The 23,254-nt window shown below is 41.4% G+C and overlaps 1 pseudogene and 1 gene segment (V, D, J or C); both read right to left on the bottom strand.

The window, feature by feature from the left end:
* Window positions 1–3,721: 3,721 nt before the first annotated feature.
* Window positions 3,722–5,619, bottom strand: LOC113838246. The segment is given in 3 exon segments: window positions 3,722–3,882; window positions 5,167–5,493; window positions 5,574–5,619. Coding segments are annotated over 3 exon segments (534 nt in total).
* An 8,594-nt stretch (window positions 5,620–14,213) lies between these two features.
* Window positions 14,214–14,661, bottom strand: LOC113838244 (annotated as a pseudogene).
* Between the last annotated feature and the right edge of the window lie 8,593 nt (window positions 14,662–23,254).

Below are 23,254 nucleotides of genomic sequence, written 5' to 3'. Positions count from 1 at the left end.
TATAGATATAGATCATATGTTTGTCCACATGCATATACCTGTGTGACTTGTAGGCACACATAATCTCCCCTAAAATATGCTGCATCTTCAGTTGTAGATGGGTTTGTCTGGATGGAAGTACTGTGACTATGAGACAAATGCATTTCAGTCCCATACAAGTATCTCCTGCATTGAAAACTTTCAAGTGTCTCATGGTACTCGATATTCCATTTCTGTATGTAAGTGCTTTGACTGCCTCGTGTACTCAAAGAAGAGTTGTTGAAGTCAAGCTCACATGTACAATATCTGTAGTACATCGTAGATGCTTTTGTGTGCAGGATGTTTCTTCCCTGCATTGCTGAAATGGGTGACTGCTGTTGATTCTAACTAAAGAGGCCTAAGCATTCACAATACAACATGGGCAGGAAAAAAGAACACAACAATTTCACAGAAGAGTGAGAACATTAATAAAATAATTAAATATTGATGCATATTTAACCTGGGTGACTCTTAGTAGTTGAAACAATTTTGAATTTAGAATTGAAGTAGGTCTGTGTTTCCAAGAATTGATAATGAGAGACAGCTCTACTTAGAGAAAGTGAAAATGGACAACTGTGAGAAGAGTCCAAATCTAAGAGATCCGCCTGGAAAAGACACCAGATTACCAGAAGAGACATGGGCCATGAAGACTCTCTTGTTGATGTCATGTGGGGTAACTGGAAATGACACAAGGATTGCAGCAGAGACATGGGCCATGAAGACAGAAGATGACTATGTTGATAATGTCATATAGGATAACAACCAATATGCTAATGGCAACTGAAATATGATCTTTCCTGTAAGTAACAGAGACCTGTCTGACTGTGTCTATGCTTGACTAATTCTGGAAGGGATCACTTATCTCTGAAGACTCTGAACAGGTTCTGAGAAAACATCTGAGCAGTGAAACATGTAGAAATATCCATAGATTCCTACATGGGTATTGTCAGAGAAGGAAGACAGAAATGATCAATAGTATAGTAGGCAACTGACAGAAATTGTTGGTAACACACCAAACAGGTTGTTCATTCACACGCCAATAACATAAATAACTATGTTCTGCCTATCCACACTCTCCTAATTTATCAAATTACAATTGATACATGATTTGGTAGGTGGTTATATTTTAATGAAATATTAGTGTTTAAACAATAATTTCTGATCATAATTTATCAGTTTCCCAAGTAATCCTAGATCACATTCATTTCCTTACTAACCAAATACCAAAAGAAAAGTTCTCTCTTTCTTTCTCTCTATCACTCACTCTCTCAGACACACACACACACACACACACACACATGCACAACACACACACACAAGCACATAAAATACCATATCAGAAATGACTATATACAAACAAAAGAATAACAAGAAAAAATGCCTGAATGAAATTATGTATGACAAAATGTATAAAATATACAATGTGCTTATTTTGTATTGGTCTTAGGTATAAAACCTACTGTGAAGAAGGCTTAATACAGCCAGTAACATTTCACTGAAGTACATTATTTTTCCTTTGCATGTAAGTATCAATTGCAGATAGCTTCTTGTTTAGGATTGAGTGTCCATGCCCAATCCCCCTCTCAGTATTAGAATCCCCTGTGGCTTGAACCTGTGCAAGCCCCACATTTACTTACACAGTCTAGTGGGTTCATGTGTGCACCAGTCCTATTGTGTCTGAAAAAGACTTTATCCTTTTAGTCACTCAACACTTGTGTGTCTTAAAATCTTTCTGTCTCTTCTCCTGCATTTGTCCCCGAGTATAGAGGAAATGTTTTCCTGAGACAACACATTTATGACTGAATGTGCAAACATCTTTCATGCTACATAGACTTGAGAGTCTCCATATCACCTCCCATATTTTGCAAGAAGCTTCACTCATGATAGTTGTGTGAGGTACAGATTAATGTTCATATATGGGCATGCCATTCAGAATTATTGTGTTGTGATATTTATTTACACAGTTGTCCGAAAATTTCCAATCGCTGCAATCTGTCAATACTGTTCCTCATCTTGTGCTGACAGATGAGCATAAAATTATTTTTCTTCTATGAATCATAATGTAGATATCTGACATCCAGGAAATCTTATTTGTGACCCCTGTAAAAGAGTCCTAGGACATTTGCTTTTCCCATCATCCCAAGGCCTATCTTGTCTCAGATTCTAGTAGTTTCAGGCTTGGGCTACATTCATAGAGTGCGCTTTAAATCCAATCTCACCATCAGGTCACCAATGTAGGTCACAGTGTCCTGTTAGGTTGATTCTCCTATAGAGCAGGCCAAGTACCTTCTACTGCTACGAACAGTAGTCAGAAGTAGTCAGTAGGGGTGAAGTCTGAGTTTAGGCACCAATTCAAATTCTCTATGTTCTGTGAGATATGTAAATGTTGACTTCAGAAATAAGATGTTACAATTGACTTGGACATGGCCTAAGATCTCTTGTGGTTTCCATGGAGTCACTTTGGTCAATGACTCAATTTATAAAAGCTTATCCAGAAATGTCAATCTTCCCCATATTCAGGAGTTTCTTGAAGGTGAATGTTATAATAATTTTGAATCTGCTGTTCTGGGGATTTGAAGCCAAAGACTGAGTGGAACCTCAGCCCTGATCCACCTAGATTAGGGACCACACACATACGGTTAGGATGGGATATAGGTAGGTTAACATATTTCTTGTGAACTATTTTTAGCAACTATGAGCTATATCAATTGTACTTGCTAAATTATTTTGGGAAGCTTCAGCCATTGTACAACTATGTTTCTGCGAATGACAGATCATAGTTATCCATATTTCTTATACCTATGTGATTAGTCAGACAGATATATAATCTTCAAACACTTCATAGACCATAATTGTTTAAATACTAGTACTCCGTTGACATGAGACACAATTGTTCCTGACAGCACCAAGCTATTCCAGTGAGCATGGTGGGCACCATTGACAAATCCTTCTGGAGTTCATTCTCTCCTTGGCTACTGGCCTCTTGTGCAAAGACCTGACCCCATGTCAACAGCTGACTTTGGACATGATGTCCTACTGAACTTTCAAGAGATAAACTTAAAGAAGGTTGCTGAACACTGCCAATCAGGTCTTTTAACCTCCCTGCTTCTGTGTTGGTCGCTCAGTTACTCTAGGTCTTAGCCAAAGCTGGTTGCCCCTACGCTGCTATGAGACTCTGGGTGACTCTCCAGGTAGCCTGTTGATTCTGTCTTCTCTGCACCTTTGGAAGTTGCTCACCTGCATTTCCTGCCTACCCTAGTGTTGTTATCTTCCTTCTCAGGTCTCTGATGAGTTTGATGATTAGACTGTCACAAGTATTGTTCTGTCTTCCTATATAGAAATATTGGGTACAGGATTAAAATTTTCCAGTTTAGGACAACTTCATAGTAATTTCTGTTATGCCTTTGCCCTAGGACTGGATGTAGTATGTAGTTCATGACAATTGCTCTATGTTGCTTCACTGGTCATAGGTCATAAATTGTGTATGATTTTACCATGCCTTCTCAAAGAGCATACTTGATATTTGCTATCATTGTGTATAGTTTTGTATCAAGTCTAAATCTTATTTAGATTAAAAGGGGACTTGTAGTGACATATTCATCCACTGTACCTGTAGGATTGACCATCCCCCTTTTGGGCGTGGTCAGAGGTGTGGATGTGATTGGTTAAAAGGAATAGGATTGGGGCTCCAGAAGCCCCTTCTTCAGTTCTCAGAGAGCATCCAGATGTCAGGGTTTGCATCCTTGGAGTGGGAGTCCATGACAGTCACTTGTTTTCTGTGTAAGATTCTTTTCCCAAATGAACTCCACTGCATCTTATTGGTCAAGCATCCTGATTTTCCACGTCCAATGTGAAGACTTGATGCTGGAAGAGAAAACAGAAAGTAGGGAGTTCACAGGAAATCCTCACAGGATTCTGAGAAAACCATCTCAGTGCTCACTTTCCAGGGTGATTCTCAGAGAACCACCCTATCAATGCACAGGGGAAGAGGGACAGGCGGCTCCTTCCATAGTCTTTCCCTCCAACTTTCCTCATGACAGACCTGAGATCTGAGCTCTGAGCTCCACTGGAATTCATCTCCTTCATGAAACTGAGGGAAAGCAATGAAAGAGGAACTTTTTCCATTAAGTGAGCCACTGTGATGGGGAGCAAGAGGTTCAAAGCATTAAGAACCACAAGAATCATGAGGAGCAGAGGCAACGACCATGTGCTCTAGGAGAGGTACTCACCTGTCTGAGAGAAGAGGCCCAGATGAGGGCAATGTGTTCTTGGACTTACCTGGTTTTTGGAAAATTCTACCTCTTGTATTAATTCACTCAGATTTCTAAATGAATCTTACAGCCTGGGTTGTACAAAGAGCAGAATCATTTCCATTTCATATATGAAAGCTTCAAATCCCACACTAAAGGCTGCAAGGTTTCTAATGACGCCTCTTCCCACAACTAGTCAATGGTCATGTGAGAACGTTGGGGCTCTGCTTCAGATGAAATTTGAATGTTAGAAAGCAGAGGTGGAGATGGGAAGAGGGACATGGGAGAAAGACAGAAAGAGAAAAAGACAGAGACGGGGACAGAGACGGGGACAGGGACAGAGAGACTCCAGTATCTGCATATTTTCCTTCTCACACAATGACAGCGGTGTAGTTTGATGATTCAAAGTTGCCCTGGATGACTTTTAACTTTAATAGCATCCTAACAAGCCACAATCCAAAGGAGCCTACGTTGTCACTTAATGTTTCCCATGTTTGTTTTGTAGAGACGAAGTTCAGCTTTTCTTCAATCGAGAGGCAATGAGAATCATGGCATATACTGATGCTCAAGACGGAAAAGGAGGCCAAATGATGATTGGTGAGGACAAATATTCTACTCATTATCCCCATCGCATCTATGAAAATAATGACACTGTTTTCTTATGGCCTTTACTGCCACCCGAGGATCTGTGAAAGCAGAAACACAATGGCAAGGGATAATGTCCCTTTGGGACAGCGTGTGGTTGGTGAACATAACACTCCCCATCCCACAGGAAGGGGGTGGTCCTTCCTCACTCTGCTGCTTCCTGGCAGAGACCAGACTGCATGAGTACTCAGTGCGGGCTGTCACAGAGGCACTCCTGTCCCCTGCAGGAAGGCTTGTTTTTGTGCAGACTAACACTGAAGTTCCATCACTGTGCCCCTTGCACAGTAATACACAGTTGTGTCTTCAGTGGTCACAGAGCTCAGCCTCAGAAAAAACTGATTCTTCGATGTGTCTACTGTCATGGTTATTCGGCTCTTGAGAGATGGGTTGTAGTAGGTGTCTCCATTGTTATAAATCCGACCCATCCACTCCAGCCCTTTCCCTGGATGCTGACGAATCCAATGCCACAAGTAACCACTGCTAATGGAGTAACCAGTCACAGTACAGGTGAGGGACAGTGACTGCGAGGGCTTCAGCAGACCAGGCCCTGACTCCTGCAGCTGCACCTGGGACAGGACACCTGTGAACAAAGAACAACAGTGAGTCAGGAGCTCAGAACCAGCAGAACAAGATTCTCCACTGCTTCCCCGTGGAACTCACAGCTGGGAGCCATCAGCAGGAAAATGAAGACCCACAAGGATTTCATGTCCATTGTGGTGAATTCACTGCCTCCCAGAAAATATTCTCCAGGGTGTAGGAGGCTCTGAATTTAAGCAGGTGCTTGACTTCTGGTGGCATTGCTACAAATTTGCATGTGGGATGTTCCTCTAAGTAAATGTAAGAGAGCATGCTGCATGATCACTTTCACCACATGTGTGAGAAGGCTGCAAGCTTGTCTGTCTGAGAGCCCAGCTCTCTCTCACTCAGCAACTCTGACAAGCTACTGACATGAAAGGGGGGAATGTGCACAGTGAGCTTATCTAAGGCCAGAGTTGTTATTGACACACAATATTTACATAGATAGATAGATAGATAGATAGATAGATAGATAGATAGATAGGTGAATGAATGAATGAATAAAGTATCAAATTTCACCATACAAATGAGGTTCCCCAGACTGGCCACTGAGTGACCAAATTTGAATCACCAGTTGAACTATCAATATTATTGTCCCTTTTGGGAAATAGCAGTGACTTTAGCTCTCAGCTCTGAGTGGACAGCACAAGGATACATGTTCTCCTTCTTCTCATGCCATAACCCACATAAGGCAAGTGACATCGCATACCATCATCCCAGAGTCATCCCTAAAACACTCCCTGATCTGTACACAGTCCTCTCAAGTTTCATGTTCATATAAGTTCATACACTTTACAGTGCAGCCTGGCTGTAAATAGTTTGCAATGAGTGTACTGAGGGAGAGAGAGAGAGAGAGAGAGAGAGAGAGAGAGAGAGAGAGAGAGAGAACCTGAGAGTGGAGTCCTAATCAGATCAGCAGTCGTGCAGTGACGTTGATCAGGAGTGTAATTCAGGTAATAAAGTGCTCACATATGAAATCCACACAAAGTTAAATAAAACAAAAAGTTATGCTGTTTAAATCAGAATAAAAGGAGGAGAGAGAGTGGGGAGAGAGGGGAGGAGGGATGGGAGGAGGGAGATGGGGAGGAGAGGGATTGTTGTGATGAAGCAGGAGGAGGAGGAGGGGGATCAGAAGATGAAGGAAGGAGGAGGAAGAGCAGAAGAGAGAGAGGAGGAGGGGGTGGAGTCATCTTCACACAACTCACTGAAGTCTTGGGGATCAATGTGAAGGAGTGTGGGAAGAGTGTAAGAGTCAGAGAAACAGGGGGATTGCTGTGAGAGGATTTTTCCTAGAGATGTCAAAAGCTACACACAGGAGGTCTCTCCAGCATGAACAGCAGCTTCCTTTAAGGCTTCATAGCCACTTCCCTGTATCTCAGGAATGATGAAGTTTGGGCCCAGGAAATTGTTTGTCCTGGGCATTGTAGAGACAATCAGGAGCCACTATCCAGTAGAGGCCAACAGAACCCCACCACGATGGCAGACATTCTAAACTATTTTCATACAATGATGAATGCCCTTGGGTGAAAGTGTGTAGCCCAGCTGCAGTAAAGTGTGGCCCCCTTCTCACAATATACTACTTACCATATACATCTTTCAAAACACACTGCCTACTGCATCACCGTTATTACCCACAGGATAGGACATTCTCAGCAAGATGCAAGCATAGTGAGACACATGTCACGGTGCAGGGTGTGAGCAATTAATGTTGAATCATTTAATATCATTTGCTCACAGGTTTTAACAACCTAAATTTTACCATCCTACCTAGATTTTGTTTCTTACATTATTAAATTGACCTTTATGTCAAGTCCAGGTAAATAAGGACTTTTTAAAATGATTTTCTTTATCCCAGACATAATGTTCCTCAAATCAATATGATGTTATAACCTGAGCAAATAATTCCATCATAGTTCTGTACATTCTTATTAATAAACCTGTAAATCTGTAAATCCTGCCCTGGTCTCTGTCTCTTTGAACATGTATCTATCTATCTATCTATCTATCTATCTATCTATCTATCTATTTATCTATCTATCTATCTATCTATCTATTTTTATGTCACTATCTTTGTCTCTCTTCCTCTCTCTCTTGTTCTCTGTCTGTCTGTGTGTCTGTCTGTCTGTCTGTCTGTCTCTCATATGTATCCATGTGGACACAATTGTTTCAAGACCCTACAGTGGCCAAGAGAAAAATCTTATCCCCAGTTCAGTGGAATTGTCATCATGCTCCCTGTGAGACAGCTTCTTTCCATTTAAATCAAAGCTGTTGGCCTGCAGAGAGCAGACAGAGGAGAAATATCTGAGACCTATCCAGGTGTCTAAATTACAGAGTGTGTCTGTGCTGATCTCCCATAATCCAAAACACTGTCCTAATCAGAATAACTTCAGTTTTGTCCTGAAACTCATTGAGAGTGCAGCCTCACAAATACCTTTGACCTTCCTGAGCATTTGACTCTGGTGACCTCTGCAGAGTCATTTCTGATATCAGGGGTGGTTTTTAGCATTTACCTGCTTTAGACTGTGTGGTATATGTAGTTTTTTAAGTTAATAAAAACAGAAATCTGTTTCCACAGATATTACAGACATCTGTAAAACACAAGTGCAGAAAACATTGGGACATCATCAGATGGAGCTGAGACCCCAGAACCCGAACTCAACTTTGTCTGCACCTGTTGCTGCACTGTCCCTGTTCACCATGTGCTGTCGTCGCCCCCTGCTGGTCCTGAGCGCTCCTGCAGGGAGGTTTTTGTCAGGGTTCACACTGAAGTCTTCTCACTGTGCCAGCAGCACAGAAATAAATGGCGGTGTCTTCTGCTCTTAAGTTGTTCATTTGCAGATAGACGCTGCTTTTGGAGTTGTCTCCTGAGATGGTGAATCTGCCACTCACAGAATTCCCATAGTGGGTTGCATAATTGTAACCTTTGTTTTTAATTTGTGCAACCCACTCCAGCCCCTTCCCTGGAGCCTGGCGAACCCAGCTCATCCAGGCATTAGTGAAAGTGAATCCAGAGGCTGCACAGGAGAGTTTCAGGGAACTTCCAGGCTGTGCCAAGCCTCCCCCCGACTCCACCAGCTGCACCTCACACTGGACACCTGCAATCACAGAGACTCCAGTCAGTAAACTGACACAATGTCCACTGTCCTCCCAGTCATGTCCACTCACACACCCAGTATCTCCCATTATGTATAAGTTACCTTTTAAAAGAGCAACAAGGAAAACCCAGCACAATTTCATCTCCATGCTCAGTGTTGAGTGTTTAGTGATGAACACAGAATGGGAGGACCTATGAGTCCAGAGCTGGGTGTCTCTGTCAGAGCTGTAGGGTCAGGGCTGGTTTTTATGGCCAGAGGGGGACATATTTGCATGTCTTCCTGCTATGTCATGAGCTAAGGGATGTGAGTGCTGGGAGACAGAATTAATGCTGCAGACAACTGAGATAAAATGAGGTGGCTTTTACAGCATCAAATATGATTTATTGTCTGGGGACCTTAGCTCACATTGTAGAAAACATTTTTCAAGGCAGAATCCCTGTGTTAACCTCTAGTCCTGCATGGATAAAGAATATTTGCTTAGTAGGAGAATCATATTCTGAGTTATGCTTGGGACACATGAAAATATTCTTCAAAAAACGAAAGAAAATTTTGAAGAAAGAAAGAAAAGGAAAATGTTTTTAATATGAAACTTACTCCTTAATAGTAATATAGTATTGCAACCTTACTTTACTGTGGTTTTTCCATGTAAACTCCTCTGTTGCCTTGTCAGAAATTATCAATGCATTCATAGGAAATAAAGACTTGAAATACCTAAAATTTGGTAATTTCAGCAAACATTGCATATGGTTCACCAATGTATATGTTAAAATAAAGTAGCTGAGGACACAGCTCATTGGTATAGTACAACATGCACAAGCTTAATGTTTAATTTTTAAAAGAATACAGAATGTCATTGCATAGATATAAATACTCCTGAGATTATTCTTTGATCAATTATAAAAACAGATCAAGGACGTGTGCAACCACTTAACTCCACTGGGGTTGACCTCTTCTCCATGTGAAAAGACTGTCAAGTCCTAGGTTTCAATTGATTAATTCATTCTACTTTGAGCTATACTGTCTTCATGGTGACTGACATTGCCTTGGAATTGTGTCATCTCTGCTTTTGTAGCTTCCCAGGAGAGTGATACGTATTGTAGGGACTAACTGTATTTTTCTGTGTCAAATCTTATATCCTTCAAGGCAAGTTTTCTAACTGACACAGGAGACGGACTCCTGGGACTTGTATGAGGTCACCTGAGAGGAATAGACCCTGGGTCAAGTCAAGAAACAGACTTCCTGTTCCCGTCTCTGCAACTGCTCTCCAAATTCTGCACAATTCATTTATTTTGGCTTTTGCTTTTGCTGTCGCATGGCAACGAATATTTAGCAATGCTATTGTTCATAAGGAATTGATGTAATTTGACAATCACAATAAAAGTAATAGACTGTCTTCCTGTGTTTACTGTGATGCATCATGGACTACATTTGATGGTTCTCACTCCGTATCGGGGTTCTATGAAATGTTTATAGACAGCTGTTAAGTCTCTCAACAGTTCCATATAGGGCAGGAAGATTGTCCTAACAAACTTGTCTTATTGTGATACACTAGACCAGAAATATGATGGAGTTTTGTGCAGGTCAGAAGCTTTGGTTCTCCTTGAGAAAAACATACCTCTCCCATTGAAATGGGCCCTGTGAACTGTCATGTGCCCTACTAGTTCAAAACCAATAACAACCAATCATACATACCTGTCTTAAGTTTCAGTTGATGGTTTTCCCAAGTTTAGAGCTAAGGGAAACCCTCTTCCCTTTCTGTCCTGACTCTGTGGCTTCTTGAGAATGTAAGTTGTGAAAATACCTGTTATCAAAATAAACAGGAGCCTGGAATTCTCCCAAAAGTTCCTCCCTCATTTGTCTGGGTGGTTGAGAGGTCCTGAAGAAAAGGCAAATTTACACTCATTAAGTCAATGGAACCAGTAGGTGGCTCTAGGCCCTGAGAGCACCCCTTCTTATCTATTTTTCTCTTGCTGTATCTAATCAAGTTTGATTTCACCTCAACTCACATCACAAGGAAAGAACAGTGCTTTCTTGAATTACATCACAACTCCACCTTTTTGCTTTGATCACAAAACGTTCTCACTGTAGGGAATCCTCTGACTGCAGTTTATCATTTGCAGAGCAGAAAAAAATCATAGATTAGAGAGATACTCATTCATAATGCATTGCCACAGTTTTCCCTTTGTATTTTATAAAGAAAAAGCATGTCAGTGGTAGTGGTCCCTTGTAAAGTGCTGGTCAATGTATGGTCTACTCTCGGAGCATCCGTAATCAGCAATGCATCATCCCCAGCAGTCCTTCTGCAAAGCTGACCAAGGCACTGTAGGACTGTGAGGAGGAAACAGAGTAACAGACACTCGGGATGATTATTTCTGTGTAAGTCTCCAGACTGATCTCTGTCATCTCAGCTTCCTGCTCCTCCCTGGTTTCTGACACACTCAGGATGTAGTTGCAACACTGTGTGTTGCTGTGTGTTGCACAGTAATAGGCAGCAGAGTCCTACGATGTCAGGCTTCTGAGCTCCATGAATGCTGTGCTGGAGGATTTGTCTGCAGTCAGTTTGGCCTTGCCCTTGAACTTCTGATTGAGGTCAGTATAACCAGTATTAGGAAAAAAATTTCCAATCCACTCCAAGCCCTGTCCAGGCTTCTGCTTCACCCAGTGTATATACTGATAAATGAAGGTGTAGCCTGAAGTCTTGCAGGACAGCTTCACTGAGGCACCAGGCTTCACCATCTCAGCCTCAGACTGCTGCAGCTAGACCTGGGAGTGGACACCTGTGAAGAGAAAGGCAGAGTGGATGTCACTGCCCCCTGAGTGCATGGTCCCTCCCCAAGTCTGGAACTTGGAGCCCTTACCTGTAGCTGCTGTCACCAGGAAGAGGATGATCCAGCTCCAGCCCATGGTGAGGACCTGTGTGCTCAGTGACTCTTGAGAGGACACTGATCATATGTTGTTGGTGGTGTGGACATCACTGTATTTACCACCAAAGACTCACATGATTTGCATATTCATGAGCAAGATTCTTCATAGATAAGGACTTATTTCAGCTGGAGCAGGAGGAGGTAGAGGTAACCTAGAGCAGCCAGCAGGATGTTGAGGTCCAAATCCTAATCCTGTGTGAGTAAGTAGACATTCCTGAGTCCTGTGCAGACCCTGTGAACATAATAACAGTCACTATTCTCTCAATTTAAAGATAGAATGGCACCCTGAGATACTTGGTCCTATTGGTGACCAAACTGGTTTCAGGTGGGGCGTAATGAATGTGATTGGAATTTTCCAATGCTCCTAAATTGGGAGAATTTGAATTCTTTCATTTTCTTCTTTTCTTAAATAACAACAACAGTGAGTTCACATCTGCACCAATCCTGTTGTGTCTGGAAAGCTTTGTCTCCTTGGTGTCCTCCATTCCCTCTGGAATTTATTATCTATGAGCATCCTCTTTTGCAGGGTTCCATAAGCTCTGTGGAGACAGAATTGAAGTAGACATCACATTAAATGTTCCAAGGTCTCTCACTTTTCACAATTCTCTGGTTAGTCTTTGTATTCTTGAATATTGCAGGAGGCTCTATGATAATGAATGAGCAAGACACTGATCTATGTATATAGGGGAATTCACTGGAGTTATTTTATTGCTAGTTACTTTAGGATAACATGAATATTTGTATTCTCCAGGTCTCACTTGTCTAATCTTAGGTTCTTGGCCACAATAGTGTCAGGATTGGTTCCATTGCATGGAGTGAGCCTTAAGTGTAATCTATATATTGGTTGATTCATTCCACAAGTTTTTGCACACTCTGTATCAACGTGTCCTGTAGGCCTGCCATGACTGTAGATCTAAGGCTGTAGATCTAACTCTGCAGGATGAGGTGTTTGGGATTCACAGCAGATAAGGCCTAAAGTCTAGTTTTCACAGCCACTAAGAGATGCCTTCCTGAGTGCAGGTTGTCATTATGAAAGTATGTATTAGTTGATAAATAAAACACTGTTTGCCCATTATTCAAGCAGGAATAATAGGTTGGGTTGCTTGGTCAGTAGAATTCTGGGGAGAGGAAAGCAGAGAGGCCTGAGAGGAGACACCATGCAAACAAGGGAGGAGTAATAGAATTGGAACCTTCTCTGGTAAGAAAAGACCACATTTAAATATTTACCTTAATAGAGATAGGGTAATAATTAGCAGGGCATTGGTGGCACACGCCTTTAATCCCAACACTCAGGAGTCAGAGGCAGGCAGATTTCTTGGACAGCCTGGTCTCCAGAGCGAGTGCCAGAGTAGTCGCCAAGGCTACACAGAGAAACCCTTTCTCTAAAACCAAAAAAAGTGAAAGAAATGGGGCAATAATTAAGAGAGAGCTAGCCAGTAAGTAGCCCTAACCATCACCCATCAGATTTATAATTAATGTCTCTGTGTGCTCATTGGGGGCAGAATTGGTGGTGGGGTCTGGTGGGACAGCAACCTCGGAATTCACTTCCCTGTTCATCAGAGAATCATTCTGTCACCAACTTTGTGAGTTTACATGTGTTTCTGCCTTGATGTATCTGGAAAACAGCCATCATCCACTGTAAAGCTCTGAAGCTGTAAGCCCAATGAATTGCTTCTTTTTTTTTACAATGCCTTGGTCAGGGTATTTTATCACAACACTAGAAAAGTAACTAAGATAGGTGTCCTTAGCAGTTTGCACAGTGAGGTGAATTTTGCAGAGACTGAAGTTAGAATTTCTGTGGCTCTCAGCCAAATGATCTGGCTCTGCAACTGATGTAACAGATAGATACAATGTGATCTATGATGGCAAATTGTGTGTTTGTGTCTCTCTGTGTGCTTGATCGTGTGTGTGTGTGCGTGTGTGTGTGTGTGTGTGTGTGTGTGTTTGTCTCTCTGTATTTGTCAGTGTGCATGTTTGTGTGTGTGTGTGTCTGTGTGTCTGTGTGTGCGTACACGTGCATGTGTGCAAGTGACTTTCTAGGTAAATAGATTCTTGCTTAATCTCATTTCTCATGAACATTTCCTGATGGGCTCATTTTATACAATTTTCCATGTGAACAGAGATGACAGTCATGGAGTAATGAACATAGTTAGCTAAAAGCACAGCTAGGTCACATCTGAACTGAATTGCACAGTCCTCAGGGAGAGTAGAGACGGGAGGTTCCAGACCTGCCAGGGTGGATGGTCTAATGATCTTTGCACAACCTTCCTCCTGGTTTTCCCTTAAACACACATTCATGAGCATTAAAATCAAGAAATCTGACCAAGGCTCTGCATAGAGTAAGAAGAGACCCAAGAATGTCCATGGAATTCCTTATCATGTGATTTCCATGCGTATGTCAGGGTCCTTTGTGTCATCAGAGCTGTCCGTTTTTATCTTGTGCATGGGGGACTGTGCCTCGTTTATAAATAGTACAAGGAGAAGACGTGATGTATTGAGGACACTGCATCCTTTCAGAGCACACGTGTAGAGAGAATTTCCCTGAAACACCAAGGAAAAGTGGAGTCCAGACACCTGAGAGGATCACCTCTGTATCATCTCCTGGACTGAATCTGTGTTCTGTGTGTGCACTTCGCCCCCTGGTGGTCGTGAGCGGCCTCACGGTGAGGTTTATGTCTGGGTTCACACTTAAGTCTCATCATTGTTTAACTAGCACAGTAATAAGTGGCTGTGTCTTCAGTCTTTAGATTGTTCATTTGCAGGTACAGAGCGCTCTTGCCATTGTCTCTGGAGATGGCGAATCGTCCCTTCACTGATGGCACATACCTTTTGTCACTGCTATCTCTATTAATGTCTGTAACCCACTCCAGTCCCTTCCCTGGAGCTTGGCGAACCCATTTCATCAAGTCGCTAGTAAAGGTGAATCCAGAGGCTACACAGGAGAGTGTCAGGGACCCCCAGGCTGTACCAGGTCACCCCCAGAATACACCAGGTGCTCCTCGCACTGGACACCTGCAAACCCAGAGAATACTGTCAGTAAAATGTCACACAAGCTCCATCAAGCTCATATCCACTAACACACTCCGTATCTCATCTCCATTAATCACCTTTTAAAAGAGCAACAAGGAAAACCCAAATCAGCCCCAAATCCATGGTGTGAACTGTGCTCAGTGCTGATCCCTGAGTGTGAAGACCTGAGATTCCAAGGTTGGGCTCCTTTGTCTGAGCTTCAGGGTCAGCGCTGGGCTGGTTATCATGGGAGGGGAGATGCCTTATTTGCATGTCTTCCTGCTCTATAACAAGTTCTGTAGTTGGCACAGAAAAATAGCATGTCACAGTATATCTGTAAATGTGCCAGGGAAGTCTTCCAGTAAAGACAATGGAAGGAGACTTTTGTATCATCCTAAGTTTTTTTGGTAAACACTAATTATCATCTATTTCATTTAATACTCACAAACCAAAGATCCATTTTAGTGTTAATTTCAGCCCCGTTCTTCATGTCCTGAGTTATATAGGGCAGTGGGCATTGCTCTGTTCCATGCTCTGGAGGTATTTTCTTTCACTCTTTTTACTTCAGCCCTAGTGCACTTAGCACTGCCTGAGTCAGCTCCAGCCCTAAGTGTAGTTGCCTCCTGAGTCTGAAAACTCCATTCTTCCTTTTAGTATTGTTTTTCAATTAAATTCATTTAATTTTATGTACCAACCACAGTTATTCCAACCTCCTCTCTTGAGATACTCAGGATCACGGTAGAAAATGTGCCTGATGGAGTGACTCACCCTTGTGGAAGAAAGCCTGCTGGAAGAAACAGTCAAAGAGAATAGAAGAGCCAGGAAGTTTTAATCCACAGAGGAAACCATTGATCACCATTGGCCCAAGGTCACCTGTGAGGCAAATTCCAGATGGTTCTATATGTAATTCCATAACAAAAGGAGTGAGGAAGGAGAGGAAGAAAGAAAGCAGAGAGGGAACACAGGTTGTCAAAGTTGATTCATTTGAAACCCAATATGTAACTGAACAAACAGGTGTATATGAAAATCTCAGGCATAAATATCTGAAAAGGAATCCACTTGATATCAATCACCTATCTTCAAACACAGTGATCTAAGATGGACTCCAGCAGGTCACAAGTACCGACACATAAAAACACACTCTCAGAGGAGTACACGCACACACACACACACACACACACACACACACACACACACACACACACACTATTCAAACACTGACTCAGGAAAGACAAAGCCTGAATGATAACCACTTTTTATATTTTATGCCAAGAAAAGTAAATAGGTGAAATTACAGGGAAATATTGTTACTTCTGTAATGTAAACAGTATCTTTGGAGGTGTGGATAGAAATAAGGTAGAATTAGATAACTTAATATCACTCTTTAATCCTCAAGACAGACAGTGAAATTGATATCTAAGGCATCATTAAATATTTCTTCAAAGGACATGCAATGCAGCAATCTAAACTAAAACAAGTGTTGGTAGAAAAAGATGAAAAAGAAGAAAGTAACTGAAGTAAGCAGTTGGATGCTTTATGTTAAAGCAAGTCCACCACAGTTATCGTTTCTGGGCATGCCATTAAACAACAGGTAGAAAGAATTTGTCATCTTAATTGGATGAAAATTATAAAAGGTCTAGTATATATTTTCCAAAGCAAATTTCATTTAAGCATAAACATATTAGAAAGATAAATTATACAGTGACAATAAAAATCAAAACAGAATTTTTAGTTGCTAATACTGATTTCAGTTAAAGATGACATCACCAGGAAGAAACCATTGTCACCTATGTGGAATACTACAGGATACACAGAAATCTCACATGCCAATGTATAAAGCTTCTCACAGCAGCTCTCACATAGGAAATGATCCAACCACCCTAAGATCTAGAGGCATATGCAGTGTTCACAGGTAACAGTCAGGCAGGCAGAGTTCATTCAGGAGACCACCAATTAGAACATGACCATGAAACTGGATGACTTCCTATGTGTGGGACTCTCATCTATTGCAAAAGAACATTGGGCACTAAGCCCACTGTCGATACAGAGAGATGTGCTGGGTCTGGCTTGGAGACAGAATGTGGAAGGACCTGGTTACTTAAATAAAGGCTTTTCTCTATTAAAGATAGAAATAGTGAACAAAATATGATAGTGTAATGTTCCATGTATATTTACTAAGATGGGAGCACAAATATAAACTTGGGGATTTGTTGGAAAGATGTTTCTCTTACACTACTTCAAGAACAAATTGATTAAAATAAATATTTTGTAGAAAGCTAAAACAATAAAACCAGAAGATAACATGAAACTGATTTCTTAAAAAGATATTGAAAATAGCCGGGCGTTGGTGGCACACGCCTTTAATCCCAGCACTCGGGAGGCAGAGGCAGTTGGATCTTTGTGAGTTTGAGGCCAGCCTGGTCTACAGCGCAAGTGCCAGGATAGGCTCCAAAGCTACACAGAGAAACCCTGTCTCAAAAAACCAAAAAAAAAAAGATATTGAAAACAAAGTTAGGAATCCTGATAATAGGAGACCTTAAAGCTCTGACTTATCGCTCTCAGTAAGTAGAATTCCATGCCTCGTTCTGGAAACCTAGACAAAATCAGTGTGTATCAAGTCATATGTGTTGGAGGAGAGCGATAACTTCCACTTTATTAAATAACATAGCCTCTAATTACATTCTCAATATTCATCCTCTTCCTACAGATAAGTTATCTCCATCATCAAGCAAAGTTCTCTTTGCAACACCTGGTGACCATTACAGAGAACCTTAACATAGAAAGATGTGGACTTGTGCAGGCAAGCCCCAACTGAAGATCTACAGCATAACTCCTGGACCTAAGGCTCAGAGATCACCTCAACAGTGTGAGGAAAAAAATCATGATGAAGAAGAACAGTTTATTTAATGCAGGATTCTCTCTCCTAGACAGGTTAAAGAAGAAATAACCATTAAATCTAACCAACATGTCTGCTGAAGTGTGACCCAAACAATGAAGGCATCAGTAGGTATGCTAACACAAAAGGAGGGCAGCTCCCCTGTCCTCAAGCCTAGTCACAGGGACACAGACAGCTAAGGAACTGTGTGTCTGAGAAACACTCGTCAGAGAGAAGAGCACACCATTAGAAGAATCCAATAAATCATATTTGCAAGGAACATTATATGAACTGAGAAGCCTGTATTTATATATTTAGGAATGTATATATATAGGTATGTAAATATAGATACATATGTCTATATATACATAAGAAAAAGGAGGATTAAATATGAAAGAGAGAAGAAGCAAAATAGAATATAAAGTTTACTCATGCATGGAGAAATTTGTCATTGAAAAATATCTTAATATTACAAATTGAAGAAGTCTAAATTCCTATATCTCATTAAACAAGGCTCCTGGGTGTATGGATGAGTGGGTATCAGATTTTTTTATCTTCATCAAATATTTCCCAGCTGTGTACCTTCCTACTACAATTCTTCCCTGTCAAGACAGAGACATTTATTGGCAAAGTAGTGGCAAGAGTATTTTGAAAGCAAACTAGCATTTGTTTATTTCAATTAAACCATAAGATACAAGAGGGATACAAGCTTGGTAACATTCTTTTCATTGAAAATAATATTTACATACAACACATTGTGATCACAATTCTTCTCTCATCTCCCCCAAAGTGCTCACATCTCTCCACCATTCCAAGGTCAATCATTCTTCCCTGGCCCCTCTCTCTTTAGAAATTAAACAGGTAAATAAAATGGAATGTAAACAATCTTAAATAGAATAAAAAGAAAAATCAAGAAGCACACACAGGTACACAACACAAACACACACACACTACCACAAATGCCCTCTCCAAGAACTTGGTCTTGGGAAGTTTCAGTACCTCTATCCATACTTTGGTGTTCAATGTTCCTAGCCTCATCTTCCCACCAGGTTCTCCACTGCAATTGATGACCAGGTTCCAATACTGCTGTAGCCAAGTCTTTCCAGTCACTGTGGGATAATTCTGTCACTAGTTAACTATGAATTTAACATTTGCCTCACAAAAGGTAAATGCATACCATATGAGACTACCACTTCCTTAAATCTCCTCAAATGTATCATTCCTGCATTGTCGAGGGCCACAAGGGGCCTCATACTGAGTCAAGAGTTAATCATTGTTAGATGTCCTGACCAGAACCGCTGCGACTACAAGATGTTTTTCTGGATAAGCTGCACAATACATGTTGCAAAATGTTCTCCCTTTTCTCAGAAATAGCTGCAGTTCGCTAACCATGGGACCATGGGCTAAGATTTACCTTGCCTCTATTTCCTCTTGAAAATTTTCCATTCCTCCTGCTCCCTTACCCCGCCCTGAGTAAAAATCCCCTGCATATAAGCAAGCTTTACCTTTCAATAAACGAGACCTTGACATTGCACAGACGGACTCTTGTCCTTTCTTGCGCCGCATGGTCCCCATTTCTCTCTCGCCCCCATCGACCCCTTTAGGTGACAACCCCCTCGAGACCCTCAAATAACCTGGCCTGCTGGACGGGTCATTGCATTAATCCAGTTAGCTCTTGCACAGCCTGGGAGATATCTGCCATTTGGCAGCTGTTCCTGTAAGGTGACTGGATAAATTAAGGTTGGTTGTTTGAAAACCTTGATCTGTTCTTCTCCAATCTTATAATGTAATACTGAGTGTGTATCTCTCAATTCCTCTGTCTTTGTCTGAATATCTCTTAAACCTTGTAACTTAGTCAAAATGAAATTACTTTCTTTATTAACTCTCTAAGACCTGTATCTTGGCACTCATTTTGAACAAGTTGGCACTCACAACAGCCAACATTTTAAGGGAAAAGAATGATCAATTCAGTAATGTTAATAACTGGCATTACATGGACTCTATCTAAGTTAATTATCCCCTCATTTAATTGTTCCATTTCAAAACCACACATACAGTGACATAACTCCTTCCATCATAATGGTATTTCTAATTTTTTTTGCAGTGGAAAAATCTTTTAAACTAATTCCCTCTGTAACAATAAATCTTTACTCAAAGTCGCCCAATCCCTGCTGCCACAATGAACCCAAAGTAACACACAGAAATTATTAGGTACAATGCTGCTGGCCAATGACTAAGATTTATTACTTGCTAGCTCAGGCTTAATTATCAACCATACTACTATTCTATACATGTATAAGGACTTATCTAGGATGGTGGCAGAATTCTGTGGTTAAGTAGTGAAGGAAACAGCTTCCCTTTCGGCAGCCATAACAGCCGAACATGTGCTTCTATGACCTTGACCTAGTCACTAGAAAGTCAGATGCCTGCCTTGTGACAAGGAACCAAACAGAAGTTAGCTGGTGGCGCTATGCTTTATGACCCTGGGTGTGCTTTACGGACTAACCCACAGCAATGACGTAGAGAACATAGCAACCACCCTGGGAGGGCCTATGAGCCATAACAACCAGTTGACCAATCAACACAGGGCAAGCCCTCCAAGCCTGGAGGCACACCAATCGTGAGCCTGTGCATACCCCTAGACACTCCCCTTACGCTGCCCTATAAAGATCTGTACGCAGTGGCTTCAAACCGTCTTTGCTAGCCATCTGCTATGGCGGGTGGGTGAAAGACACGAGCTAACATGGGGTTAGCTCGTTAAATTACAATAAAGCCTCGTGCGGTTTGCAGCAAGCTCTTGAATCTGCCTGGTGATTGGGGTGACCGCAAACGTGGCCTGGGACCCCGAATACTTGAGTTTTTGGGGGTCTAACAGTAGTAGCTAGTTCCACCCTCAGATCTCAAGGCAACTAGAGACCACAAGTGCAGGAAATATTCAAGGAAATCCTTATGAAGTGACAGCTGAGACCTCAGCACCAGCCTCCAAATTTATCTGCACCTGTCATTGCACTGTCCATCCCCTCCATGTGTGATCTGCGCCCCCTGCTGGTTCTGAGCGCTCCTGCAGGGAGGTTTGTGTCTATGTTTGGAATGCCAAAGATGACCACTCACTGTGTTTCACACACAGTAGTAAATAACACATTTACTAAGCACACACTGCCTACATGGATATCCAGTGTGTTCTTAGAATTGTTTCTGGATATGGAAAATCTACCTTTATTAAAATCCATTAGCTTTTGCTTTTCCATCAGGTTGCAGTAAATGGAAAAGGTATGTCAGTTGAAATCCTTTCTATCCTCTAGGTATGGTATCTCCTCACACAAACTTTGAAGAGCAAATATCTGTTGCCTGCTTCAGAGGGTTCTCTTAAAAGTTACACAATTAGCTGTGAACTATGGAGTGAATCTCTCTCTCATACACACACACACACAGAGAGAGAGAGAGAGAGAGAGAGAGAGAGAGAGAGGGAGAGGGAGAGAGAGAGAGAGAACACAAAATTGGAAAGAAAATACACAATAAACAGTATAACAAGACAAAAAATCCTAAACAAAGGAAACAAAGGTATTTAAGAATAAGACAATCATTGAACAAATATGCCATTGTGTTAGTTTTGTTTATCTAACTCCTGGAAATAGGGCCTACCTTCAAGAGTCCTCATATAGACCAGGGAGATCAACTGAAAAAACTAATTATGCCATTGGGTACCAACTTCAGGTAGCTTCTGGGTTAGATGTGGTAGCCCATGTCCAGTTCTCCTCTCAGCACTGGGACCCAATCAGTTTGCACATAGGCACACTGTGTGCTTGCCTCTACAGTCTCTCTGAGTTGATATATCCATCAGTCCTTTGTGTCCAGAGGAGACTGTTTCTTTGGAGTCCTCCATCACCTCTGGCACCTACAATCTTTCCACCGCTGCCCCTACATTGTTTCCTTGGTCCTGAGGTGAAGGTTATTGAAGATCACCCTTTTAGGACTCGGGGCTCCCAAGTCTCTCATCTGCACACAGTGTTCGTTTGTTGTTCTCTGCCAACTCCCCATCAACAGTAAAGATAAACATATTTGTTGGCTGATAGCATACTAAATGCATCCAACACTGTGAATGCTCCTCAGGAGAGGTGAAGTTTTTACTTGGGCTCAAGCTCAACTTCTTTTTGTTCACTGAAATATAAAGTAGTGTCTTCAATGATAGGGTCTTATCATCAGTTTTTTTTTTGGGAGCAACTAGCAGTACCTTTTTGTGGGATTTCATGAGGGCTCTTTAGCCAATGACTCAACTTGAGAATGAGTATCCACTAATACTCATCTTCTACATATCCAGTTGTTTACTGAAGGTAAACATTACGATAAATTGAAATCTGCTTGAAGTTTGAGGTTTAAGACTCATTGGACCTAAGCTCTGAACCTCCTTGTTAGAGACCAGGCACCTTTCATCCTAATGAACCCAACGGGTTATTAGGAGTCTTGTCACAGTAGCTACGTCATGAGAATTACATGGTCTCTGCAGTCACTTGAGGTCAGGACAGGAAACCTTAGGGTCTCAGAGGACTCCTCCTCACTCTCCAGATGTTTCTCTCACCTACTATAGTTTCATTCGTGGAGAAAGTTGGGTCTACAGCGCCCCCTACTGGTCATGAGCATCCTCACATTGAGGTTGTGTCTGGGCACAGAAGACATATCATGCAAACAAACGCTGTATGTTAACTTTGCTTTAACATCCCCACTTTTAGGAAGCCTTGAATAGGTAGTCAAATAAATTTACACACAGAGATATAAAATCAAGATTACAAGACACTAGAAAATTTTAAATCTGGAAACCTTTTATGGGAGTGAAATTCATTTGAGCGATGATCCTGTTTACATCAAATGAAGAGCATCTGAACCCTGATAGCAGCATATTTTTACAGATTAATGTTTGCCTAATGTTTGCCTGTTTACACGTGTGTACACACAGTGATCCAATCATGCTCTTATCCCTGAGGGTCTGCTCTGCTATTCCACAGCTGCTTTCCACTTGGCTCTACATAGCAAACACATCACAGCCTCTGGCAGTCTTTAGCACCCATGACCTGCCTTGAAATAAAAGGATGCTGAGCTCTGGAAGTGAGATCCAGAAAAAGAGAGAAGTACCTGAGGACACAGCCAGCACCTTCCATGCAAAGTGATATTGTTTAGAGGGAACAACCCATGTTTGGAAAACAGATGTCATCACTGTCAGCACAGATGTTCCCTTTAGACAAACGAGTTTCCTCAGGTAATTCACCTGATGTCTCACATAGTAAGGAAAAGACATCTGTCACAAGGTTTCTACAAATTACAATGTAGGAACTTGGGGAGTTTGAATATTGACTGGATCTTTCTGTTTAAAAATTTCTATAGGAAAATTAAACACTACATAGGAGATTGAAATAACAAAGAATTTACAAGTCTTGGTTTTATAATTGATGACAGTATGAGCAGGCTTCTCTGGAGACAATTACTGTATTTATAACATGCACATTATGAACTATAAGATAAACACAATTTACAAAAATGCAGATAAGTCTATGTAGTATAATAAAGTCACATGAACCTGAAAGCTAGAAAGAAAGGAATACTAATTTAGGATTGTGACTGGAAATGTTCAGTGAAGATGAAAGAAGCCCTTGGCCGGGAACTGACAACTGGGATCATAACACCCATATCTAATCTACCAGAGCTGAAATCCAGATTCAAGACTCAAATTTAGTTATTTCTCCCTAAAGATATTCTTTTTATATTTTAATCATGTACTGGAAATTTCCTTTTTATTATTTTTTCAGTGATGATTTTTGAAAATATCATACTTTTGTGTTTGTGTGTTTTAACATTGTACCATACATTTGA

The sequence above is a fragment of the Cricetulus griseus genome, chromosome 5 (genome assembly GCF_003668045.3).
Source record: "Cricetulus griseus strain 17A/GY chromosome 5, alternate assembly CriGri-PICRH-1.0, whole genome shotgun sequence".
Classification (NCBI taxonomy): domain Eukaryota; kingdom Metazoa; phylum Chordata; class Mammalia; order Rodentia; family Cricetidae; genus Cricetulus; species Cricetulus griseus.
Note: the sequence above shows the minus strand (reverse complement) of the source record. Positions and strands in the feature narration are given on the sequence as shown.